This window comes from Phymastichus coffea, unplaced genomic scaffold (genome assembly GCF_024137745.1).
Source record: "Phymastichus coffea isolate CEN01 unplaced genomic scaffold, Cenicafe_Pcof_1.1 PCOF00076, whole genome shotgun sequence".
Classification (NCBI taxonomy): domain Eukaryota; kingdom Metazoa; phylum Arthropoda; class Insecta; order Hymenoptera; family Eulophidae; genus Phymastichus; species Phymastichus coffea.
Genome location: NW_026706887.1, coordinates 327264 through 354340, shown reverse-complemented (window position 1 = coordinate 354340; position 27077 = coordinate 327264). Strand labels below are relative to the sequence as shown.

Here is a 27077-nt window from a genome sequence, read left to right as displayed (position 1 = left end):
TTCAAAAAATGAAAATTATAATTTGAGTACTTTTACAAAAAAGTTCTACTACAGTCCGACTAATGCACTAATGCTTTATGGAGATTTTCGAATGGTAAAATCTTTTCAAATATGTTGCTTTTTTAAATATTAATTTTTGAAAATGCAATTGTCCCGAAGAATAAGCTCAAAACGATAAAGTTAGGCATAGTACATTTCCTAAGGATAGAACCAAGTGAAATTGTTAGTGGATTTTCAATGAATAGGTATGGGATAGTAACCTTAAAAAGTTTAACCGGCTAATCAAGTTATTAAGAAAATAAGCGTAAAAAATCATTGTTGATAGGCGAGGGGAACTCACGAAAATCAAGCACCCCGATCGTGAGAGGCGACGGGAAGTCACGAAAATAAAGCACCCCAAAGGGACAGATTTTACTACGTCCACGTCGTTGTTCCTGGGTAACGCTAAAAGTAAAAAAAATTGATCTTGAAAAAACCTTGATAATGAGGTTGAAGGTTAAATTCAAGGTCACGGATCTCCGATGGGCAATTACTAAATAAATACCCTTCTCCATTATGAAAAAAACTTTAAAAAATTTTAGGGCGTCTTTAAGTTTGGATGACCTTCGACTGACCTTAAACTTTAAGTTCGCCCTTGACTTATGATCTAAGTAGATATTTGGATGTGAAATTTTCCGCTCTTTCGATTGCCGCTGTCGAAAATGGGGGTTTCCATGACCTTTATTTGCTTCCTTGTACCACTAAAATCCCGGTACTATTACAAAGCCACAGTTCGACCTTCATCTAACCCCTAGAGGTCACATTAACCTCAAACCTCAACTCATCCATACGTGAGAGTCTTCACTTTTTTCGATTCCGCCATAAAAAATAGGGGTACCCATTAAAAAAAATGAGGTTGACCTCAATATAACCTTGAAAATGAGGTTCAAGGACAAATTAAAGAGCACCGTTGACAGTTACCTGGGGTTATCCTTTTGTTTGTTTTGTTGAACCACTGAATTCGCGAGATTTTTAAGAATTCATACTTTGACCTCCAGTTGACCTCTAGGGGTTACCTCAACCTCATACCTCAATACATATCTGGACGTAAAATTTTCCGCTCTTTCCGATTCCGCCATAAAAAATAGGGGTTTCCATTTAAAAAAATGAGGTTGACCTCAAAATAACCTTGAAAATTAGGTTCAAGGTCAAATCCAAGGTTACCATGGGATTCCTCGTAAAAAGTTACTTCAAGAACAACCTTCACCCGGTTAACAAAATAACCGGCTTAGAAAATTTCTCAGGTGTATCGTTACTTTGTGGACACCCTGTATATAAAATATAAAATACTACGTAACATAGCAATTTTCGGTATGAAACATAGTAATTTTCGCTATGCTTCAAGAATGCTTCAGTTTTACTATGTTTTATAATAAATTTTATTATATCATAGTAAATTTTATTATATCATTTTTCTCAGTGTATGGTTGTAAGACCTATTAGTTCTGATGAGATCTTCTTTTTTCATTAATGTTGTTAAGAAGAAGAATTCCTGTCGTTGCAGAATGAATTCTTTTTATACCAAGAGGATTTTCTACTTGACGCTGTTTTAAGAGGAATCCTCTCAATCACAAGGTTTTTTTTTAGTGTAGGATTTACTCCACTGCATCGAAAACCATCATTCTAAAGTCAATCATCTAACTTATTAAGGCTCAAATATTGAATGATTTTGTTTTTTGTTGACATAATTTTAGTTATTGGGCTTTTGTCGACGTACTATGAATAGGCGTAAAAGCAGGAAAACAAAACATGTTCCGTAGTATTAATACGTTATGTATTCAGATTGTTTTAGAGGCTGCTGAAGCAATCAAAATGATATGGCTATAAATAAATAATAAATGATATGGTAAATACGAAAATAAAAATAAACCGTGAAGAATTTTAATTAATTTTATTATCAATTTATTCAAGATTATTCTTACTACCTCCATTACTCTCAAATATGTACAATGCAGCGTAGAATAAAATCACCTTTGCATGTTTGTTATTATAAAAATAAAATTACACATTTTTTTTTCTTCTATAATTTCGACAATTGTAAAATTTATCATTATTCAACTTTAGTACGATAAATACGAACATTTATTTGAGATAAATAATATTTTAGTTTACTACTATTAAAACTCGCGCGTAACACATAAAAGGAAATTTTTTTTTACCGCATTAAACACAAATGGATAATAGAATTTAATTTAAATAGTTATCATAATATTTTCTAGAGCCACCACTCTACCATCTACATATAATGTATTAAATTTCAATAAAAAAGAAAATATTAATCGCATTAAAAATACTTCGTTGGAAACCGGACCTTAACATGCTCTCGGCTCGAAATCGCAAGCAGTGAAGGCAGCTACAGAGCTCGGGAGTATTTCGCGGCCGACCACTGGTTGTAAGTGTTTAAGCCAGTGTTGCCACTCGAAAAATTTTTCTCAGGGTCCCTAGAAATTATTGCATTATGTTAAATGGGATAATTTCTAAGGACTCTGAAAAAATATTTTCTAGCGGCAACGCCGGGTAAGCCGGTATTGCTGATTATAAGCGGGACGTCAGCAGGAAGACTGTTCTCCATTTGTTGATTAGATCTTTGTAAACATGAGTGTATCCTATAGGGATTTTTATTTTATTGCCTTTTCTCCATACTTCATTTTTTAAATATAGCGGTTATGTTCTTTAATGTTATTGTCATCGTCATTACGAATCACGAAGACGCTTTTATTTTTATCGCAATATTTAATGAAAAATGACCGAGACCTACTTTGGAAATCTTAGAAAAGTTGGAGCAAATGTGGACGAAGAAATAACTAAACTGCAAGATATATGGAATATGCCCCATGTCCTTCTCTGTAATAACAATGAGGAAACTCAAAATATTGCAAAACAAGTTGTAGAAAATTTAAAAACAGATCTTAAACAGCTCAAGGTAATGTTTTTTATTGAATGCTATTGCATATTTAAATATTCTATTTAACAATCGAGAGAAAAAGAGAGAAAATTGAAAGAATCTAGGTCATATAGCCAATGTAATTATTAATAATGGCAATATGATTTGATGTGTCAGGATGATATTGAGGAAAGCAGAAAATTTATTATTTCCCTTGAAGAAGCTTCTACACAAGAACTTGAAGAAAAAATTGAAGAAGTAACCACTTTGGAAAAAGAATTAGAAGAAATCAAAGTATTATTTGTTGAAAATGGATATGTTGAAGAAGCTATTGAAAGTGATTTTGTAGATTTAAATAATCGATTAAAATCTCTTTCTTCTAACAATAGTTCTTTGTTCATCAACGATGTTAGTGATTTGATAAATTCACCCTTACTTGAAAACAATTGTTTGAATGATTTTGAGATAAGAGAATCAATTAATTCAAAAACACCTATTAAAAATATTTCTTATGATAATATAAGGAAACCAATACCAATAAATGAACCACCAATGGAGCCAATATATTCTCCTTGTTATTATAAAATTATAAAGAAGTAGTTTAGATATTTTATATTTTCAATAATTGTACATACATACATTTTAATTTATAAACATAGCTAGAAAGTGTATATAAGCAAATAAATTCATTACAATACGATCATTGATCATTACTTTTAATTAATGCTATTATTTTATTGCTATTTTTTCAGAAGTATAATGATTGCTATTTAAAATGAAAGCAGTACATTTTGAATTGTGCTGAATGATCAATGATAACCAGTAAGTGTATCTCAAATATAAAATTAATAACAGTAAAGTGCCTGAAACTTAATTATTGTGAGAAGTTAATAGTGTAAGATACCTGTTTTTTGATAATGAAAGAAAATAAATCTACTAAAATAATTGGAAAAAATGTTATTTTCATTCCTTATAAAGAGAACCACGTTTTAAGGTTAATTATACACATTCAGTAATAAATAATAAAATAATACATGAAATTTGAATTAAATAGCTTTTGAATGTTCCATCAGGTACCATGAATGGATGAAATCTGAAGAACTGCAGCAACTTACTGCATCAGAACCATTAACATTAGAAGATGAATATAAAATGCAAAAAAGTTGGTTCGAGGACGAAGATAGTATTATATTTTTAATTTTAATATTTTTTGTAAGATTATTAAAAAATATATTTTTGCGTTATTTTGAAATTTTATATTTTTATTTACAGAATGTACTTTTATAATATTGAATAAATCTTTGTATGAGGAAACTTTAAATGAAATAGGTAAATAAATTTTACTATTATATGCATGTATTATAATTGATTGCATTGCATGAACAACAACTCACAATTTCCTTTATAGATGCTATGATTGGTGACATCAACTTATTTTTCAATGATGCAAATTGCAATAAAAATGCTGAAATAGAAATTATGATTGCAGAAACATGTCATAGAGGTAAAGGCTATGGCTGGGAATCAGCAATTCTTATGCTGAGATATGGTAATATATATATTCATTCATCACAAAATATCCTAAACAAATCATCTGATTTTAGCTTAATTTAAGAATTTTTTTCATTTTTCATAGGTATTGAAAACTTAAATGTGATCAAATATTTAGCAAAAATTTCTATATCTAATGAAAAAAGTATTAATATGTTTAGAAAATTAGGATTTGAAGAGGTATTCCATACTAATCATGTTTAAGATTGGTAACCATAAATCATTCAATGATATTAAAGTTTGATTGTAATTGTTTTAGGTATCAAGGAGTGATATTTTCAAGGAATTTACATTACAAAAAGTTGTTGATTTTGAATGGATTAAATGGCTCCAAAATCAGACTCCCAACATGATAAAAGATGAAAATTACAAATAGGATATTATAAATGTAATTTAATTTTTTTAATTTTGTAAAAAATCAGTTTCAGTTACAGGTCTTTCTAATAAACATAATTTTTTGAAACTTAAAAAAACAATAAAAATGAAATAATGTAATGCATTATTTTAAGGCAATCTTCTTTAATATGCTTACAAAGCCAAATTGATCACAGAACTTTGCTTGTAAATTAACAAATAACAAATAATTTTATTGGCTTCTGTAGGGATTCAAACCAGAAAATTGCCAACGTCTTTCCATGTTAGCGCCTATTCCTGACAGCTCCTGCTTGAATACATGAGGAAACCGTTGCATTAAGCTTTCAACGTCATTAAGTCTAAGGTTGGGTTCCATTTTTTGGAGGTAATAAAAAATGTAGTCTAAACTTGCACCGAATGGGTGAATGTGTAAAAATATTGCAATCAATCCTGAAAATAACAAAAAAATTTGACAGAATTTGTTTCAAACTATTGATGATATTATTTAGTCCAGGAAAAATAGCAAACTGAACAAAATGCTTAGTGATTTTGATTGACAGAACCTTGTAGCTGCTTTTAGGTATTTAAAGAATATGAAATTCTAAATAGAATTAATAATTTGTTCAGGCAGCCTAAAAAATTGAACGTTTTACTTGCTTTTTGCAAATAAAAAGATAATAACATTTAATTATTATACCAGGGCAGACTTACTGCCCATTAGATTATATATAATGTACATATATTTTGATAATATATCTAATGGTCTATAAATTATGCTATCAAATTATTAACACTATATATTTATAGAAAATGTAAAAAATATTGTAGTTTGTTAGATTGTAAAAAATTCTTAATTTTTCATTTACAAGATTCTGTTTCAAAAATGCACTAAGAATTTCATTCATAATGAAATACAAATTTGCTTGTACTAATTTTCTGTTATTTACCTATTAGCTTAGCATCTTTTTGATTTATTTGAGATAAACCAGATGGAGTTACACTTGGTTTTGAAGTAAGTTCATCATTCGTATCATCATCTTTGTCCAAAGTAATGACTTCATTTTCTTGAGGTTCTTCTTTTTTACTTAAATTCAATTTAACTGTTAAGTCTTTGATTCTCTGATCATCTTGAGCTTGTTGTTTTCTTGATTGCATCAACTGCTCCTGCATACCTTTCAATGTCTGTTGTAACATTTTCATCTGTTTTTCTTTAGCATCAATATCAACTTTGGTTTCCGATTTTAATAAATCAACCTGAAAATTAAAGAAAGTTTATGGAAAATGTGACAATTAAAATTGAGTTGTTTATCAAATAGTAAATAAAAAATACTTGAAAATATATAACAACATGCAAACTTTACTCACTTCATTTTTATAAGCTTCTAACTGGCAACGTAAACTGTCATTTTCTTCTTTGATAGCTTGCAGTCGTTCAGAATCTTCATTGGCTGTCGGTTGATTACGTAATTTTTTACGTTGAGGTTCATCTTCTGAATCAGATACCTCCATCTCACCTTCACCTTCCATAACAGTTTCTTCCAGCTGAATGGCCTTAATTTCCTGTTACATTATACATTATTAATTTTATTAAAATACAAGAAAAGCAGTTTTTATATGTTCATGCTTCCCATTTTATCGGAAAATATATTTTTAACTTAATGTGTTGATGTTCAATAAATTATTTAATACTATATGATAAAACTATGTTGTTCAAAAACTTGTAATAAGAATCAAAGTATGAATCCTATATTTAAGTCGAAAGTAAGTCAAATTTCATTAAAATTTAAAAATCAATTTCTTTCAATAATAACTAAATCTTACCTCGCTATGGACAGAATATCCAGATATTCAAGTAAAAAATGACTAAGAAAATACAAAAAGCCAAAGAAAAAGTTGAGGATCAATATAGTTCATGCAAAAATGAGAATATTACAATTTCTTGATGCTTGATCAATACCGTTTTACCACCTGGTCAACTCGAAAACATCACAATTTGGCTGAAAATTTTCTCATCATTACCTTTTTCTTGCTTATCGAGTTTATTGCCAATAAAAGATAACTTTCGCGATAAAATGAGCTTGTGTCTGACTATGCTTATTTTCCCAAAAAAAGCTTTTTCTTATTTCCGAGATCACAGCAGTACTTACCTTATAGTCTGGTATAGAATACGTTAACAAATGTAATATCCATTATGCCTAAGAGTTAAAAAGCGATAGTTTAATTTCCCGCAATTACTTAACAACGATTATGTTAAGAATTTGAAAATCGCCAAACGTTAGTAAATGCTGTATTACTAATAAATATGAAGCAAGGGACTAATCCATTCAACGCACGACGAATTTACTCATAGCAGAAAAAGCTAATTAAACCAATTGTGAAAAAAGGAAAACAAATTGAAATCGTATTTCAATTAAGCACGTGAGCTTCAAAATTTTAAGACCTTTTATCGCAATACCCAGAGGATTTGGTAAATTCAAAAAATGACAAAAAAAGAGGGACCAATGCCTTGACTGCATTGACATTAGAGAAGCAAATACATACCGAAGACTGTTTCTTCCACATTTCAATGTTTTTTCGTTGTGCCTTGGTGAAGTGATCCCAAACCTTCTTGTGGCTCGCCGCGGTAAATACTCGTTCAATCTGACTGACTGTTGTTGAACACAGGAATCGTAAGTTGCATACAAAAACACAACAAATCCCTGTTGTATACCCTATTTCATAGCTTCCTATAAATTAATTTCAATTTGCTCTTCCACCTTATTCACTCATTCTCTACCTCTTACACTCATTGTTTCTTCAGCAGCAACGTCATTTACAACCAAACCAGAAACTTTGTTGGTTTTTTTAAAGCCAGGCTTTTTGTTTTTTCTAAATACAAATTAGGTACTTTGTGACTCCAATTTCTAGCATTATTTCCAATAACACATTTTTTTCTAAATAACGCGACTATAATTTTAGAGAAAGACGATATATTTTTGTGGATTTCATTTTTAGCAGAAATGAAAAAAATCTATCATTGGAAATGATTTTCTTAGTTTATTAATATTTTCCCAAACACCACGTGAATGTCTTTCTTAACTTTAAAAGCATGCAATTGACTATACTTTTTGATGCTCTATTATTCTATCTGTACAAAGAGTACATCATTTTTGGGTGAAATAGTCCTGGACCTTGGAGACTGGAATCATAAAGTAAAAGTTAGCATTCTTCACCCACCTTGTTTCTCCAAAGCCTCAAGTCGTCAATTTCAATAGAGTATTTTAAGCTTTTAGAATGATAGGCAATAAAATGAATAGTGTCAGACTCGCTGAAATATCTTATATAGAAATATTATTCTTAACTATTCAATTTAATTTCTTTGAATTACAAAAATAATAAAAAACTGTTAAATTTGTTTAGAATACTTTTCAAAAGATATCTTAATGAGTCTTATGAAAAAACTTAGTTCATTTTGATTATTGATGAACTGAAACAAGGAACCACATGAAAAATGCCATTTCAAAATTTACAAATAATTTACGTAGCATATTAAAAGTATCGCAAAGTTCCATTACTTCCATCGATGAGCAACATTTGAAAATTTGTATGACCAGCTGCACTTACCAACAATAAGCAATAGTAATGTAGGTATGCTTTCAACGTTGAAACGAACTCAAGGATATGACTGAACTAATACCAGAGAGCAATTAAAAATATTATACTTACATTGTATGAGCAATCCTTGCATTCTTCCTTTCAATAGTTCTTTTGCTTTCTGAAGTTCTTCTTCATAAGTCGCTTTTTCAGTCAACAGTCGACGAACATGAGAATTGGTTGATTGAATCATTGAATAAAACGTGGTAGCATTCCGTTTAGTACAATCTCCTCGTTCTAGCCAAGTTACAACAACCTAATGTAAACGTTCTATAATTAAAGTTGATCAACATTTATGAAAATCGTTTAAATATAATTTATCTTGTTAATTACTTGCACAGCTTTCATAAAAGTATCATCCTGTTTGATTTTTTCACAAATATTTGACGCTTCATGATCAGTATAATGAATCACAGGTGGTGGACTTGATGGTGGTCTTTGTCTTTCTTTCTCCACCCGTTCTCTATGTCTCTGCTCTCTTTGAAGTTGTCGTTGTCTACATTCCCATTCATATTGATCATCTCTAGCCTTAAAGTTTTATTAAAATAAATTATAGCCACTAATAAAGTGATACATATTTAACTATTCTATGTACCTGAGCAAAATCGACGTGTAATCTACCAGTATTAACAGAGTCACCATTTGAACCAATTCTAACTCTATAGCCAGATAGATAAATTGCTGCATCAACACTAGCTTCTAAAACGAAACGAATGTGACAAAAATTTTTCTTTGAAAGCCTCAAAGTAGTTATTTCTCCACACCGCTCAAATATTTCTTGAATTACACCTTCTGTAATATTTTCAGGCAAACCTGCAGGTGGGAAAAATTTTTAAAATGTCACAGAAAAGTTGAAATTATTTAATTAAATTTACCTCCAACAAATATTGTTCTACAACCTGGAGGTCTTTCTCTTGTTGTAGGAGGTGGAGCATTGGGATTTGGAGGAAATAAAGTACAGCTTTTACAATGTATAATTTCTTTGGTGCCTTGTGATACAGAAGAAGGTAATGATCCACTTATTATTTGACTAGCTGCTTCATTTATAATCTGTTCTGGATTTAGTATGGGAGTCCCCATCATGGCACTTTCATGAGGAATCATGCTCATTCCCATAGGTCCATAACTATGAGCATGACTTATGTGAGGACCAAGTGGCATTTCACCCATTAAAGGTCCTACAGTCCCCATTGGTCCCATTCCCATCATTGGATATCCTATGAAATAAATATTTAATTAGTTAATAAAATTTGTCAATTGCTTCATCCACATATATTAAGTTGATTGTCCAAACCAATGCCAACGCTCCAGACTCCTGACGATGGATCCAGAGCTGGTCCCAGTCCTGGAGCATTAGTTGATGAGTTTGATGTGGAAGTCACAGTGTTATTACTATGACTATTATTTGTGGCAGTTATCACATTTTCTCTGTCATCATTTCGTCTGTCATCTCTTCTGTCTCTATCATTTCTGTCATCTCTACGATCTCTATCTCGATCACGTCTGTCACGATCTCCTCTAGGTCTAGATATTCAGAAAATTGTTATAATAAAAAAATTGATACTTTAATTTAATTTTTTACCTTTAATTTATTAAAATTCAATACTTTTATAACAAGTTATTATTAGCACTTTTTCATGGTAAAATATTTTCTACAATATGACTATGATAAGTAATACCTCCTATTATTATCCCGTATGTCTCTTGTATCCCTGTCTCTTCGACCATCACTTTTGTCACTTCTTCTATCATTATCATCAGAAGCTTCTCTTATAACAGGTTGATTTTTGTTGGTACTGAACTCCAAAGGAGAATCGTTCATTCCAGGTATTGATATGGGGGGTGGCATAGGTGGAAATCCTTGACTGGCTAGTTCTATAAAATTTTGTGCTCCAGGTAGAGTAGTTAAAGGTCCTATTGGCCCCATACCTTTAAAAAATGTGCAAACATTAGTAAGAGCAATTTCAAATACATGATAAAATCAAAGAATATATGCTAGATTAAACATATTGTGCCTAATTCAATTTAATATAGAATATTGCTTATCACCATGTGAAAAAAATAATTTTAAAAGTTGCTATAAAAGTTATATTTCATGGTATATTTCTTAAAAAATGTAAATATAAACAAAGGACAATATAAAAATAAAGTACTTATAAATTAGTTACTAGAAAAATTACTAAACGACATTATTTGACTTTTTTTTGCATAATGAAAATAATGCATAATTAAAATACATACAATAAAAAAACTTGATAATTCATTATTGTCAACAGTATGTTGCACAAGAAAAAAATAAAACAAAAGAAAAAAAATACAAGTGTTACAATAATATAATATTAAAGAGAAAACAGGAGTTTAACAATAATAACAGGTTATAAAATCAATAACGAGGGGTAGTTCTTACCCATGGCAGACATAGCGGGAGCTGGCATTCCAGGGAAGTTGAAAGCCATTTTTTTGTGTAAGATGTGTGCGCAAGGGTCTCCTGGATGACAAAACCAGTAGCAGGCGCACTAGCAGCAGTTCTGGATCGAGCAAATAATGCTCTAAATGTATAAATTCATCGAGGAGGTAATTCGAGTAAGAATACGCTGGCGCATAAGCTACAGCGATTACAATTAGTGGCGCGCCTACTCGCGGCACCCACGCACTGTTTAACTCGTCGAGTAGATCTAAGTAACGTACGGCTATAACTACATTCTGCAGCGCAGATCACACTGACTAGAAAAGCCAAACGAGACAACGACTAACGAGACGCCAGACACACTCTTTCCGTGCATATCTCATTCGTTCATTGTGGCAGTTCGCAGCAGTGAGCCTGCGCAATGCCTATAAGTACTCTGCAGTTTGCAGTCACTATATCTAGTGCGCACTGTGTTGCATTTCAGCTTTCCAAAGGCTCCTATTCGTGGTCGCTTGCAGACTTAAACGATCGACGCCAAAAGTCCGATATCACGCAAATAGTGTTTATCTATCTTTGATATCGCCATCAATATTTACTTTTTTTTAACGCACGTTGGATTTTTATGTTTTAAAACCTCTATCTTATGTCATCACTCATTCCGAATTGAAAGAAATTGCTTTTCTGAGCAGTATAGATTATATGTATAAAGTTTTCAGTGGCATTAAAAGATACAGTTATTAGACTTATAATATTTGAAAGTACGGCAGATATCCGTCGAAACTAATAAACCTCGTATATTTATAATCAAGAGACACGAATAATAGTCATCAACAGCCGAGAGATTATGTTTAGAATAGCCTACAGATTGGCTGATTCTTGGAATGAGTCTCAGGAATGAATTCCGTTAAATGATAAATCGATAATAGCTGGCATCGTGCAACTCGCAAGTAAATTCAGTAATACATATAATAATACATCTTCAAGGTAGCACCTTTATCTATTCCACAGAACTTTCAATGTCGATGTGTACACACGTTTATATTATAATTAGCATAATAAAGAAATATAGCGTTGACGTATGACAAGTTATTGCCCTAGCAAACATTACTCACATAACATTTCGGGTATATTTCCAACGTCGTATTTCGTATTAGATTGTTTTTTTAGCGCTTTGACCGAGATCTTAAAATTCCAATATTCTTTTGTGCAATCAAATCAATGCCTTGTGAAAATCGTTCTTACTGTGTCGTTTATTTTAACAATCCATTGTCATTCTCAAAAGGTGCCCTGGAGTGTGACGATAAGGCAATTATCATTAAGTGCTGATCGTAGCTGAGAAATGAAATGAAAGCGAATAATTGGTTGGATATTGAAGATAATTATTTCGAAAGTCTTAGCTTTCATTTCGTTTAAAGCTGCAACTCAAATAATAATACTTCAAAAAAGAGAGACTTATTTATTAGTGCCAAACCTGAAAATTCCAAAATATGCGAAGACTGGTATTATACTTTGATTTTAGAAGGTTCGTAACGATTGCGAAAGATATTAGAAGTTCCCCAAGCATCTCATCTACAGTAAATCAAATGTATACGACGGATAAGCTAAAATTCTACAATGGCTAAGAGTAAACAGTTTAATATTCACTTGAAATAATGCTTAAATATTAGGCATATTCGGATCGCATTGTTGTCATCTATTCTAATAGATGTAATAATGCAAGTTTTACGGGTAAGCTTATAGCAATGGTCGAGTCTCAAATGCGCGCGGGTACTTGCGAAAATTGAAATGTCTAATAAGGTCAATAAATAGCTGTGTTCTTTATTAATAAAAACCGAAGGGACGCACGGCAAAACCTTAAAATACTATGTGTTTAAATTTAAACGTTTTAAGTGTGTAATTGTGACGTCACCCATAAGAAATACATTGTCTCTGAATTTAAACGTTTAGAAGTGTTTAAAATTGAGGACAATGTATTTCTTATGGGTGACGTCATATTAAACGTTTAAATTTAAACACATGGGTTTATCGTGCGACAGAATTCCTGATCGAGAGTTGTCCTTAAAAAACAAAATCTTATTCTACAAAGTAAACCGCTGTTCCATAATAGGTTCTCATGCAACATATTTACATATGTTATTTTGAAAAGTTTAGATCCTGTATTTTAATAGGTTAAATTTACCATGAAAGCAAGAATTCGTTTACTTCGTATTACCTAATTTCTCATGATTTAGAGAGATTAAAGTTAAATCTTTTAAGTGATTAAAAACATTCAATATAAAAATTCAAAATAAGTAAATACAAGATTTTAATAATCAAATTTGAAAAAAATTGAAGTATGATTTATGTCAGCTAAATGCTTCAATTCAGTAATGAAATTTACTTAGATCATGAAACGAATTTTATAAATTCAATTACTGAAGGTAATTTAAAACTAGTTATGTGTAGAAGGAACATGTCAATATTTTAATAAGTATTACTGAAAACTATCGCTATCTAGTATCCATATACTATAGTTATCTAGTATCCAAAAAAGGTTTATGCAGAAGGTAAACAGACACAATTCTATAGCTAACTTGCTTAATATTAAACCATAATTAATTAAAGTTATAAATGAAAACTTGAATTCGCTAACGAGGCTGACAAGTGCCAACACTAAAACTTCGCGGTCTCAGCGCTAGTTACCGCGACGTCCCTTTAGCACTTATGCTGGGATTAGCTAGCATGATATCGCCAAAGTACTGAGAAAGGTAGTAAAGGACATAGCCTGGAGACATCTACGATGGGGCAATGGAAAGTTTACGGGTACTCCTCTAAATAATAGGAATAAATTTAGGATTAGTCAAAAGTTTATTCGTTAATATCTAGGGTATCCTACGCGTGGAAAGGAAAGAGTAGATCTTATGCCTTGAAATTTGAATTAGAAATAAATTTTGAAATTTCCAATGATAATTTATTACAAAAAATTATTAATTATTTATTTATTTATAACTTTTATTCGTAGTTGGCTACCAATAGGATAAATTCTTGCTTTAGTTCGGTTAAACTGTCTTTTACGAATATGCAAAGTTAAATCGCCTGATTAATTAATATTAACAATATTTTATTAACCACTGAACATTCACAATATTAATTTTCGCCAATTTTTAACTACTGAATTCGATTAAAACTTACATATTAAATTTCTACGCATGTATAAGTATAAAAAAATGTTTTTAGTTCATTACAAAAGTATTTATTTAATGTTTTTGCAAAATTCTTGAAATTCATTGAGAAAATTCGGAATACAGTGACGTCACGTTCTTCATATGGTCAAAATTCTGAGAACACGATCCCATACATTTACATATTATATATAGGCAAGGTGATGCCGCTAGATTGATGCCATATCAATCAAAATTTTGGATGCTTGCTGGGTTACAGTTGCGCAGGGATAAAAGTAAAGAAAAAATCAGACTAAACTGCTACAAAGGAAATGCGTTCGATCCGTCTTACATTTTAGCGCACGTACACTCTTCTTTTTCTTTTATTTAAATGACTTTATCTGCTATTACATTACAGCTTAATTAAGCCATAACAATAATCTTGGATGGTGGCAAAAATGAATAACTTGATGGAATAAAACTTTTCTTCCACCCATTTTCCTCACCAAAATACTCTTGGAAGGGAAGAATGGAAAGGAAAATTGAAAAGCTAAAAGGGAAAAATAGAGAAATGGATAGTATAAGAATAAGGAAGAATAAATTTATAAGGAAATAGGATAGCCTAAAATATAAAATTATTAAACATTATAACGAATCGTTTGTATATTCGTTATGTCTCTCTCTCTCCAAGAAGCCAGCAACTAATATATTTAATATTCATTATAAATTACCATATTGCTTGAATAATTACAGCATCACGGACGTCAGCGAACTGGTAAGCGACGCGACTCGCGTACGATAATCGATATCGACTCGCGGCGCGGACCTCGTGGGGAGACGCTTCCTTGCGAGGAGAGAGAGAGAGTTTCAAAAAATTGACACAGTCCGTTTTCGACAATTGACGGGCTAACGTTTCTCGCGCGAGTCGAAGCCTGCTGCGGTCACCCAGCCTCACACGTGCCTGTGTACGCTGTCACGCCAGAAAAAAGTGCCATTAGGAGTCAGCCAGACGAAAACAAAGCGAGCGTGCGGTAGAAGCGAGCCCGCTGTCGCGTGCCCTTGATTTGCGGGTTAGGACGGAAGTGCGAGCGGCTTTACTGTAAGTACTAGATCAAGTACCTGGCCTCTCTCTACACCGCTCTCTCCTTTTTCACGCTAACTGAACCACGCATTTACGCCCGCCTTTTCTTTGGTGCTCGTTACGTCGTGGCCACGGTTGGTACCGGCAATCTCTCTCTCCGCGAACGTGCAGTCACTTTTATACATTTGTCATATCCGAGACGAATAAGTGCGGTTTGCCGTTCGCGAACGTCCAGCTCCTGACAGGCGAATCCGCTGTTACATGGTTCGACGAGGTTAAGCGCTGTCGCTCCCTCGTTCGAACGGTGCGCGCCAGTTCGCTATCGCCATCGTGCACAGCTCACAACAGAGCGAGTGCTTGCGCGACCTTGACCGCGTAGCGCGTGCGCAGTTCCGTTCGCTTCACTGTCAAGCTATTGCGAGTCTGTTTGCGTTACGATTAACTTTGTTCATATCGATCGTTTTGATAATATGTATTCCTTTGTTGCTAATTAAAATTTACACGCATCCACGTTTAATCATATTTGAGTGCTTATTGTTTGCCGACTCCCCGTTCCTTGCATTGCGATTGTGTATGCGACTGTACACGCCCGAATCTCTCTCTTTGGCCGTCGCGCATCTTCACACGTAGCCTACGACACTCTCCGCGGGCCAAGCTTTCTGACTGAAAAGGAGGCAACTGAGCTGCTGGACCCAGGACGTTCGGTGCAGGAGTGCCGATCTGCTCTGGAGAGCTATCCATCTACTTTTCCGCGGTTACTTTTATATAGCGTGTCCCGCTCAAGCGAAGCTGAGCAGGAACCCCGTTATATTCTGGCGCCCAACGTGTTCATCAATTTTCGTGTGACTTTGCTGCGATATCCTTCGCGGAAAATTTAGAGAAACGTACGTGTGGTAACGTAAACACAACAAATCGACCAAGCTAGTAACAAAAGCTGCTTGCGATATCAATAGTGTTGAGGAATTCAGAGTGTTTACGTCGTACAGACACACTCGGCGAGAAAAGCGTTCGAAACGAAAACCGCTACCCAAGCGTATGTTTATATTAATGCGTATTGTCCGAACATTCTCAATTTAAGCGTTTGCACTATATATTACGTATATAGTTACCGCAAATATAAGCGATTATTTTGAATTTTACTGTGTATGCATGTCAATCCTGATTTATATTATATATCGCCATAATTCATAGCGACTATAACATAATCCATAATTATTTAGAACGCGCATATAAATCAAATAAATTCTAAATCAAATAATATAAAATTATCTAAAAAGAAATACAAGAACCAAATCAAGAGTCATAACAAGAAATAATAATTAATAATAAATAAATAAAGTATAAATAATTAACAAATTAAACTAAATTAAAGATGAATAACATTAGCGATTTAACAATATTTAAAGATGAAATCGATAGCAAAATTAAAGATTGGATAAAATCTTTACCCAGCGACACGTTAAATAACATTTTAAATGACCTTGAAATAGATAATAACGGTTCAATGTATGAGCGCGCTAATAAACTTTACAGACGACTACAAGGCGATTATTCAACGGATGACTTCATGGAAACAATCGACAATTTAACGCTAAAAGCGAAAGAAAGACGCGATAAACTATGGGTGACGCTGATGCAATCAGAAGTCATACCGGAATCTTTACGCGACGATCTTAGAATTATGGCTGAATTGAATAAGGAAGAAGATTTTGACAACACGGATAACACCAACGATGAAGAAGACAACATACACAAGGACATGTCGTTAACTCCAACATCTAACACGGCACAAATTTTAACAAAGGAAACTTTAATAAACAATACGATCGCGGGGAGCACACATACGGCACAAACAATGACAACAACAAGTTTTGTCAATACAAGGCCGAGGACATCGACATGGGAGAACAGATTGACAAGCGAAATATCACAGACACCGGAGAAAATGGTATGGTGTTTGCTACCAACAGGGAAAACGCAGCACATACCAGAATCTACGGCTAAAGAGCTGAAAGAAGCCATAATTGCTGCGACTATGCTTCAAGAAAAAGTCGATAACATGGAAAACGACTTATCAAGAATGCAAAGCGTGAACGCTAAACTCGAACACAAAATCGAGTCTCAGCAACAACAAATAAAGTCGATGTCAGAAACTATCAGTAACTGGAAAGCAACAAGACAGGACAAAAATGTGAATTTTCGTGATACCTACAGTCTTATAGATCCAGAGTACGATTTAACAGTAATTGAAAAGTCAAAACTGAATCCGAATGCAGCTTTGTTTTCGTCAACGAGAAGATCGCAAATAGCTACCAACAGAACAAGCATACTAAGGAATGCAATACCTACTGCAACAGCTAATGCGACAAGTACGCAAGACCTTCGGCCTTGCGGAATGACTTCTACCCCCGCAGCTTCGAGCTGGGGAAGGGGGGTCCTAAGAGACGAAGCGTTTTCGCTCTCGCATGCTACGGGATCGCAACCAACAAATGCGACACGGCAAGCGACCACTAGTCATGGACTTCCAAATTGGAGAACAAACGCTAACGGCTTCGACAATACACGAATTCAAGCAAGAAACCTGGGAAAAACGGTCAGAGACTGGAAAATCCAGTTCTCCAATGACTCAAATACCAGCATTGAGGAATTCCTGGAGCGTGTAGAAGAAAACTGCTGTTTAGACCGTATCACGGAGGATGAAATCCTGGATTCACTATCTACGCTTTTCAGAGGTCAAGCGCTCCACTGGTACCGCCTCTTGAGACCAACATGGAATACCTACCAAGAGTTTCGAGACGCAGCGCTAACCGCCTATAGCAAGTCACGTCGGTACGGCCGAAACTTGTCGGTGGAAGCGCATTTAAGGACGCAAGGACCTGATGAACCCGTGAGAGATTACCTGTCAGCCCTACATACGATTTTCAGCCGCTTTGAGCGACCATGGAGTATCCTTGACCAAGTGGACTTGGCAATAGATAACATGGTTCCAAGACTCAAGAAGGAGCTAAAGAAGCAGCAACACTCCATCGCATCGCTAGCTCAGCTCCTCCATCGAGCACAAGAGGTGGAAATCGCGGAATCCGATGAACTTTGGAAGCCGCCGCCGTCTCCAGAGCAGAGCTTGCTCCCAGAGGCCGCATATAAGCCAAAGACCAAGACAACGACGAAGTCAAAGGCGAATATCGCTTCAATGGCGGAAACTTCGAGTTTATCGGATGCCGAGTTAGAGAAATCTCTCCACAATTACCTATTGAAGAAATACCAGGAGCTTACAGTGTCTTCTCCCAAAAGCCTGCCCATCGCTAGTGTGGATACTACTCCAACTTCAACGAAAGCTGCAGCACGACAGTCACCTACTTCTCCACGAAGAGGATCCGATTCTCGTGGCAGAGGGGGCAGGAATGGAGGGCGATGGAATGCTAGAGGTGGTCGAGGAGGTGATCGACTACCTGGAGGTCGAGCAAGAGTTATCACACCACGCTCAGACAAGAATAAAGATAAAACTCCTGGACCAGACGCAGATAAGTTACTCTGCTGGGAGTGTAGTTGGCCCGGTTATACTAAGGCTACTTGCCCTGAATGCTCGAAAAATGAGCCTGCAAAAAACGCAGACAGGAGCGAGTAGACGGGGTCCCTATCGCTCCCCTGATTCCGAGGGCCTCATCAACTAACGCCGACTCAGGAGACCGTCAGGCACAGCAATCAGCGAATGTCGTCCGTTCGCCGGCACGGAACGATCAAGCGATTACGCTTCTGCCAGACCAAAGTACTGCGACGTGCGCTTTAGTTGAAACGTACCCTCGGTGGTGGCTACCAGTACAAGTAGGCCACTTCACTTTTAGAGCACTTTATGATACCGGTGATTCTCGAACTGTCTTAAGCCCCATTGGCCTTCAAATAGCTGCGGCCCTGGACCGTCCGGTCACATTGTACGACGGCCCAGGAGCGCGCGCTATCGATGGACATTACGTGCCCATCATTGGCAGTGTTCAATTACCATTTTCGGTCGCGGGAGCGTCTTATATGATAGATGCCCTTATTTTAAGCGAAGCCGAGTCTGAATGTACTCTAGGAGGAGACTTCATTCGTGCGTTTTCCGCTTGTCTTGATCCCGAGACGAATACCTTACGGGTAAAAGGGTGTGATCAACACGTGTCACTTACCCTCTCGTCTTTGAGCGTTGATAGTCCGCTCGCTCTGTCCGCACTTGGTATTGCAGAGATTACTCCAGAGCAACGAAAAGGGATCGACCGAGTAATTGAGGAGATACTGCCGGAATCAAAGAATGGCCACATCGGATGTACTTCATGGATTTCCCATGACATTGACGTTGGAGATGCCCGGCCGATCAAGCAGAAATACTACCCTGTTTCGCATGTTATCGAAATGGAGATGCATGCGCAGGTATATAAGATGCTTGAGGCGAAGATAATTCGGCGTTCGAAAAGCGAATGGTCGAGCCCTGTCGTTATGGTTAAAAAACCAGACGGTTCGTATCGCTTTTGCGTAGATTTTAGAAAGGTCAACGCAGTGTCCAAAGTTAGCGCTTACCCGCTTCCTTTCATGGACGTGATTCTGCGGAAACTGCAGCACGCTAAGTACATTAGCGCTCTTGACTGCTCTGGGGCCTTTCACCAGATCCCTCTTACGGAGCGATCCACGCCGATTACAGCATTTACTGTCCCCGGCCTTGGGCTATTCGAGTTTGTGCGAATGCCCTATGGAGTGGCTGGAGGACCAGCTACCTTCCAAATGCTGGCAGATATGCTGATACCGCCTGAGATGGAGCCCTACGCCTTCGCATATATAGATGATTTAATCATAGCCACAGAGACCTATGATGAACATCTGAAATGGCTCTCGTGTATCCTTAATCGGATCAAAAAGGCGGGCCTAACCATCAACTACAAGAAGTCGCGCATCTGTATGACAGAAGTTCGCTACTTAGGTGTTTTAGTCAACAAGGATGGGACTCGTCCTGATCCTGAAAGGGTTCGTCCTATTTTGGACTATCCGCCACCAAAGAATCTGAAGCATTTGCGCAGATTCCTCGGCATGGCGTCCTGGTATCGGAAGTTTTTGCCCGATTTTGCGAGCATAGCGGATCCGCTTACCTTATTAACCCGAAAAGACACTAAGTACGAGTGGACAGAAGCGCAGCAAGACGCTTTCGAGCGCATCAAAGGACAGATCGCCACTGCCCCAGTCTTGGCACGGCCCGATTTCGCGGCCCCATTTATAGTCGAATGTGACGCAAGCGATTCAGGACTGGGCAGCGTTCTCCTACAACACATTGGAGAAGAAGACAGAGTGCTCTGTTTTGCCAGTCGAGCACTCAGCGCTACGGAGAGGAGGCTCTCAGTAACAGAAAAAGAGTGTCTCGCAGTAATTTGGGCGATTGAGAAGTTTAGGCCTTATATAGAAGGTTATCATTTTACAGTGATAACCGATCACTATAGTCTGAAATGGCTACGAGATTTGAAGCATCCGAACGGTAAGCTTGGACGCTGGTCGTTGATCTTACAGTCGTACAGTTTCGATATAGTGCATCGCAAGGGAAAGTTCAACGTCGTTCCAGATGCCTTATCACGGATGCACGAAGAAGATGGCACGACTACTGCCACCGACTTAGCATCGCTTTCAGCGCTAACTCCAATCAAAGACCCTTGGTATTTGAAATGGGTTCAAAAGGTTCGAGAAAATCCAACCGAACACCCATATTGGAAGTATAGCGGGGATAAGCTATATATCTACAAGCCGGATCCTCTTGTTGACGATCTGATGGGCGCGGACGAGGACGCATGGAAACTAGTGCTCCCGCGAGAACGCAGAGCTCAAGTACTTGTAGAAAGCCACGATAGCCTGACAGCAGGACATCTAGGGCGATATAAGACGCTAAAGCGAGCAGCGCTGAAATATTATTGGCCTGGCATGAATAGAGACGTAGCACATTACGTCCGTAATTGCCTTGTCTGCCAACAGACCAAAGTGGAGCAAGTCGCTCCTGCAGGTTTAATGGGAAGGCACGTAGTCTCTCGGCCATGGGAAATAGTGGCAGGCGACACTATGGGCCCTTTTCCAAGGTCAGCGCAGGGTCACGAACATCTTCTCATTTTTGTTGACCTCTTTACTCGCTGGATAGAGTGCATTCCACTACGCAAAGTTAATGGGAAAGCGATCCGCCGCGAGTTAAAGGAGCGAATCTATTTGCGATTCGGAGTGCCTGATAAGTTTTTATCGGACAACGGTACGCCGTTTAAAAATAAACTGGTGGACGAATTCTTGGATTCGTTTGGCGTAACGCATAGCACCTGCGCGCCATACTCACCAAAGAGCAACCCGACTGAAAGAGTGAATCGCACTATCAAAACTATGATTAGTGCGTTCATTCAAGAAAATCACACCACCTGGGATGCTCATATTGCGGAATTCGCTTTCGCTTACAACACGGCGATACATGAAGCGACGCGCGCTAGTCCCGTTTTCCTTAATTACGGGCGGCACCCCGAACTCCCCGATACCAAGAAAAGGAAGGAGGATAGGGACCGAGTCCGTAACCTTGAAGCCGCCGCCGTGGAACACTGGCACACAAGGATGGAGAAGCTAGATGATTTTCGCGCTGTCGCTAGAGAGAACACTCGAATCGCGCAAGATCGCCAAGAGAAGTATTACAACGTAAAGCGAAGAAGTGTAGAGTATTGCGTGGGAGATAAAGTCTGGGCTAAGAACCGCCTACTCTCTTCAGCAGCGATGAAAATAGCTGCTAAGCTGAGCCCGAAGTTTGCGGGACCTTTTGTCGTGACCGCTCGTCTAGGCCTGAACTCATACCAATTGAGCACCGAAGAAGGCCACGATGTGGGTAAAGTTGCCGTATGCGACTTACGACCTTGCCACGACGAGGATCAATGTCCGGACGCGGACCAAGAAGTAGAAGAGGAACCTAAGTCCGAAGAAGAGTTTGACCTCAACGATCTGTTTTCCCCAGTACCCGTCGAGAGCGCGTCTAAACCGAATAGGTCGGAAAACTGCGAGACGAACTCCGAACCGCGGAGAAAGCGTGGCCGACCGAAAGGTAAGAAGAGGCTCGCGTTGCGTGCGAATCCGCCGTCACCGAGACGACTCCGTTCCAACCGAAATTAAGCGACTCAATTGCGCCTTATTTTTGTTTTTTTTTTTCCTTGCTTTTGTTTTGCTTATGCCTTTACTCGATCTACTGTCTTTTCAACTTCTGCTTTGCTGCTTTACTCCGTCGCTCTCTAATGCTTGATCTTCTCCTGCTTGCTGGGTCATCTTGATAGCTCCAAGAGATACTACTTTACCTTGGGATTTTTCAGATGGAATCTACGCAGCAGAACTCCGAGGGAGAGCCCCAGCGAGTCGTCGCTCCGGCCGAAGGCGCTGTCGCTGAGGACGCGGTCGCCGAAGCCGCGATATGCGTCGAGGTCGTGACCGACGAAGGCGAGAAATCGCTGAGCGCCGAGGCTGCTGTCCCCGGGGGAACGCTTGAAGCGACCGGGGAAGAGGCCCTCGACGTTGGAGCCGAGCCCGCTTCGCCGCCTGAGCTCCTCCGACTAGCCCCTGAGGCCGAAACTCTCGACGAGCGAGTGAGGACGCCCGAAGAAGAGGCGAGCACTGAGGGAGACTCGGAGGTTGCCGCAGACGTCGCTTCGTCACCAGCCCAGGACGACACCGAGTCCAGCGACGACGCTCCCTTCCCCGTCTATGGGCCAAGGGCCCTTAAAGAGGCCTGGGAAGAACTCTTCCAGCGGGTGAAAGGCGCCCGCGCTGCCCGTATTGCCGCCAACCTGGAGGAGACCGCCGTCTTTACGGAAGCGGCGGACTTCATCCGCGTCGTTGGCCCCGAGGCAAGGAGGGTCGCTGGCGAGTACGCTGCGAAGATCCAGCAGGAGCTGGACTGGAAAGCGTACGTCGCTGACGTCCGTACTGAATGGCTGGCGCAGCGCATGGCCGAAGAGGAAAAGCGAGCGCTCGCTGAGGCCGTCGAGGCCAAGCTGCGGGAGGTGGACGACCTCCGTGCCCAGATGAGGCAGCTGGATCGCTTGGCGGTGGATCCCCGTCGCCATGCGCTCCGTATCTGCCAAGCCGGAAGGCCCTGGGACACGGAGTCTACCCCTGACCAGGCGGGACCGTGCGCGGAAATGGTCGTCGCCCAGGCTCCGGCCAGGCCTGGAGGCCTGACCCAGAGCTTCGCGCGGGGCACCATTAAACGGCCACCCGGCCACGTGGCCCTCAAGAATGCGTTCCGCACGGAACCGTGCGGGAAATGGGACGGACCGCGCGACGACCTCATAGGCGTAAGATTCTGCCGCATGTGCGGCCTGACTGGCGTCGCTCGCTCGACTGACTGCCCGAACTTTTCCCTCCACCCGCTGTGGTTGTCGGAGCAGCAAGCGCAATACGCCTATACGGCGAATGAGCTGCGCGCCCATAAGGGCAGCAAGTAAGCGTTACGCTTCGTGTACACGCTAAAAGCGAGTTTCGCTACCATGTTTTGTTCCTTTACTTGATTGTTACGCGGCGCGCGTAACGCTAAGCGAGGGCTGTGCCCCTAATAAAAAAAAAAAAAAATGTGTATTATTTTTGTTATACCTTATACTACATATGTAGCGAATAAACGCCCGTTTTTGTAAAGGAGAGAGTTACTCTAACTACCTTACCCTTCCTATCCTTTTGTGGTTGCGCTTATTCCGCCCCAATATGAAGGCTCGCGTCTTAAATTTTCCCTATGGAGTAAATAAACTCATACGCATGCAGAGAGAGAGACTAGGTTTCGATCTGGTACCCACTGGCAACCAGCGTCTGGGGAAGGGGGATATAACGAATCGTTTGTATATTCGTTATGTCTCTCTCTCTCCAAGAAGCCAGCAACTAATATATTTAATATTCATTATAAATTACCATATTGCTTGAATAATTACAGCATCACGGACGTCAGCGAACTGGTAAGCGACGCGACTCGCGTACGATAATCGATATCGACTCGCGGCGCGGACCTCGTGGGGAGACGCTTCCTTGCGAGGAGAGAGAGAGAGTTTCAAAAAATTGACACAGTCCGTTTTCGACAATTGACGGGCTAACGTTTCTCGCGCGAGTCGAAGCCTGCTGCGGTCACCCAGCCTCACACGTGCCTGTGTACGCTGTCACGCCAGAAAAAAGTGCCATTAGGAGTCAGCCAGACGAAAACAAAGCGAGCGTGCGGTAGAAGCGAGCCCGCTGTCGCGTGCCCTTGATTTGCGGGTTAGGACGGAAGTGCGAGCGGCTTTACTGTAAGTACTAGATCAAGTACCTGGCCTCTCTCTACACCGCTCTCTCCTTTTTCACGCTAACTGAACCACGCATTTACGCCCGCCTTTTCTTTGGTGCTCGTTACGTCGTGGCCACGGTTGGTACCGGCAATCTCTCTCTCCGCGAACGTGCAGTCACTTTTATACATTTGTCATATCCGAGACGAATAAGTGCGGTTTGCCGTTCGCGAACGTCCAGCTCCTGACAGGCGAATCCGCTGTTACATGGTTCGACGAGGTTAAGCGCTGTCGCTCCCTCGTTCGAACGGTGCGCGCCAGTTCGCTATCGCCATCGTGCACAGCTCACAACAGAGCGAGTGCTTGCGCGACCTTGACCGCGTAGCGCGTGCGCAGTTCCGTTCGCTTCACTGTCAAGCTATTGCGAGTCTGTTTGCGTTACGATTAACTTTGTTCATATCGATCGTTTTGATAATATGTATTCCTTTGTTGCTAATTAAAATTTACACGCATCCACGTTTAATCATATTTGAGTGCTTATTGTTTGCCGACTCCCCGTTCCTTGCATTGCGATTGTGTATGCGACTGTACACGCCCGAATCTCTCTCTTTGGCCGTCGCGCATCTTCACACGTAGCCTACGACACTCTCCGCGGGCCAAGCTTTCTGACTGAAAAGGAGGCAACTGAGCTGCTGGACCCAGGACGTTCGGTGCAGGAGTGCCGATCTGCTCTGGAGAGCTATCCATCTACTTTTCCGCGGTTACTTTTATATAGCGTGTCCCGCTCAAGCGAAGCTGAGCAGGAACCCCGTTATAACATATAATGAACAAGATTATAAAAAGTTAAATATAAGCTTGCAGCATTTGTTATTGAGATCTTTTAAGAATTTTTTAATGAAATAAAGTTGAGTAATTTTAACTTTTTCAAAACATTTATATAAAATTGATATAACATTTTTTTAGTAAATTTAGGACGTTTCCATAAAATATGATCGATATTTTCATTTTCAAATGGACAAAACATTTACTAGATTTAATAATTTTTTTCCTATACATACTAAAAGCGACAGAATAATGATTGATTTGAGACGATTGATGGTGATAATATAATTTTTTGAAAATTACAATTGTTGAACCAGGGTGTTAGTTTTTTCTTATAAAAATGAAATAAATAATAATGTCATGTATTGGTGCGAAAATTATTTAAAATTGAAAGAAATTATTATTACAAATTTCAACAACATATTAATGCAAATCAATATATGAAATTTTCAAATTTGGACCTAGACATTCTGTTATTTTGCAAGCATTTTTATCTAAGAAATCTACTTTTTCATTACCTAAAATACCGCAATAAGCAGGAATCCAAACTAAATTATTGTCATAGGAATCAGCTAAAAATAATAGTTTTATAATTTCTAAACATAAGAAAGATAAATCTTTATGCCATAGAATAGGTAAACAAGAGAGGCATTAGCTCAGAGGGGTATCAGCTCACTGAACTAATTCCCTGAGCTGATGCCGGTGCATGTTCAGCTCAGCACTGCCCGTGCGTTCGTATGCTTTCCGTTCATCGCGCGCGCGTGTGTGTGTGTGTGTGTGTATGTGTGTGCGCGCGCGCGCGCGTGATAAATTTTTTTCGATACTCCATGCGCAAAGTGCGTCTTTCCTGTACGCTCGGCAGAAAACGTGCGTTGAAAATCGCACTTTTCACACGTCGTATAAAAAAATACGGTACGGCACATGTTCGCGAAAGAGTTTCTCGTCTCGTGTACCTTTCCACCCTCGCTTCACTCGGGTGTAAACGCCACACGAGGCAAGAATCTACTTTCCCGCACTTGTATCGTAATGTACTATTAGACGCAATAAAGTAAATTTTTATCGAAAAAAAGGAACGGACAGATCGGAGGATCGAACCCCCGTCCTCTGGATCCGCAAGCCGATCCTCTACCGCTAGAGGCACTACCACTTGTGGTAGTGCCTCTACTACGGGTAGTTCTTATCGTGTATATTGGTTACACGATTGGTATAGGGCCCCAAACGCTAATATATTGTGATATTCGTATCACTTATAATTTATTTTATAGTTCGTACTTTCGTGGTCTTGTCACGTTAATGAGTAAGAATTCGTTTCTTTCAAAATTACTCTAATTATTAATATGAAATAAATCAACAAATAATGTATATAGGTATGTAAGTAAAATTTCAAGGAAAAGACAGACTTTGCCCTAGTTTCTTATGGTGCGAATTGTCTCATAAGCAGAGCTAAAATCTTTTTTATAAAGGATATAATTTAGCCCAAGTTTCTTATAGTGCGAAGTGTTCTATAAGTCGAGCATGAATTACAATAGGAAGAGAGAGGATTTGCTCAGTTAATCACAATGAGAGAAAGAACTTAGATATTAGCCGAGTTTATTCAATCTCATGCGCTCACTTTGCAAGGCTTGGAGTGAATGTCAGCCTGTGCAAAAATCAGCATATTTATACACAGATTTTTCCGCCTATTTTTGCAGGAGAGTTCTCTTGGAATCTTCGAGAATTGTTCGTAGTTTTTGAGAAATGAATTTTCTAAATTTACAACTAAATAAACATTAATACAAAAGTTTTAAAACATGTAAACTTTACAGAATAAGTTATTGATCGTTTTAGTATGATTTATAATTATCACAAATAGTATCGTCAAAAGTTATTAACTAATAAAGTTAATTAATGCAATATTAAAATA

At 38.3% G+C, this 27077-nt stretch overlaps 3 protein-coding genes across 4 annotated transcripts; 2 read left to right on the top strand and 1 right to left on the bottom strand.

Annotated features, from left to right (window-relative positions):
• The first annotated feature begins 2465 nt into the window (after positions 1-2465).
• Positions 2466-3816, top strand: LOC131668317 (uncharacterized). The gene is made up of 2 exons (XM_058942384.1): positions 2466-2962; positions 3101-3816. The coding sequence occupies exons 1-2, from the start codon at positions 2783-2785 to the stop codon at positions 3521-3523; spliced, it is 603 nt and encodes a 200-aa protein (XP_058798367.1). The 5' UTR covers positions 2466-2782; the 3' UTR covers positions 3524-3816.
• On the top strand, positions 3787-4917 carry LOC131668318 (N-acetyltransferase 9-like protein). Of its 2 annotated transcripts, XM_058942386.1 has the most exons (7): positions 3787-3917; positions 3997-4106; positions 4196-4252; positions 4332-4343; positions 4413-4472; positions 4560-4654; positions 4734-4917. In XM_058942386.1, exons 1-7 carry the CDS (start codon positions 3841-3843, stop codon positions 4848-4850), a joined length of 528 nt encoding a protein of 175 aa, XP_058798369.1. In that variant the 5' UTR covers positions 3787-3840; the 3' UTR covers positions 4851-4917. The 2 variants fall into 2 exon arrangements, with proteins under 2 accessions (XP_058798369.1, XP_058798368.1); XM_058942385.1 differs by having other exon boundaries at positions 4332-4472.
• A 9-nt stretch (positions 4918-4926) lies between these two features.
• On the bottom strand, positions 4927-11537 carry LOC131668315 (ecto-NOX disulfide-thiol exchanger 2). Its single transcript, XM_058942383.1, has 11 exons — positions 10869-11537; positions 10141-10390; positions 9756-9985; positions 9337-9678; positions 9057-9274; positions 8795-8989; positions 8534-8717; positions 7370-7476; positions 6194-6388; positions 5776-6082; positions 4927-5278 (listed from the first exon to the last, which is right to left on the bottom strand). Exons 1-11 carry the CDS (start codon positions 10915-10917, stop codon positions 5061-5063), a joined length of 2295 nt encoding a protein of 764 aa, XP_058798366.1. The 5' UTR covers positions 10918-11537; the 3' UTR covers positions 4927-5060.
• Positions 11538-27077: the final 15540 nt, after the last annotated feature.

Coding starts and splice junctions, on each gene's coding strand:
- LOC131668315 (XM_058942383.1), bottom strand. CDS start 10,917: ATGGCTTTCAACTTCCCTGGAATGCCAGCTCCCGCTATGTCTGCCATG. Junction 9,679..9,755: donor AGTCTGGAGCGTTGGCATTG/GTTTGGACAATC, acceptor TTTATTTCATAG/GATATCCAATGATGGGAATG. Junction 8,990..9,056: donor TACACGTCGATTTTGCTCAG/GTACATAGAATA, acceptor TAAAACTTTAAG/GCTAGAGATGATCAATATGA.
- LOC131668318 (XM_058942385.1), top strand. CDS start 3,841: ATGAAAGAAAATAAATCTACTAAAATAATTGGAAAAAATGTTATTTTC. Junction 4,107..4,195: donor TTGGTTCGAGGACGAAGATA/GTATTATATTTT, acceptor TTTTATTTACAG/AATGTACTTTTATAATATTG. Junction 4,655..4,733: donor GAAAATTAGGATTTGAAGAG/GTATTCCATACT, acceptor TAATTGTTTTAG/GTATCAAGGAGTGATATTTT.
- LOC131668317 (XM_058942384.1), top strand. CDS start 2,783: ATGACCGAGACCTACTTTGGAAATCTTAGAAAAGTTGGAGCAAATGTG. Junction 2,963..3,100: donor CAGATCTTAAACAGCTCAAG/GTAATGTTTTTT, acceptor TTGATGTGTCAG/GATGATATTGAGGAAAGCAG.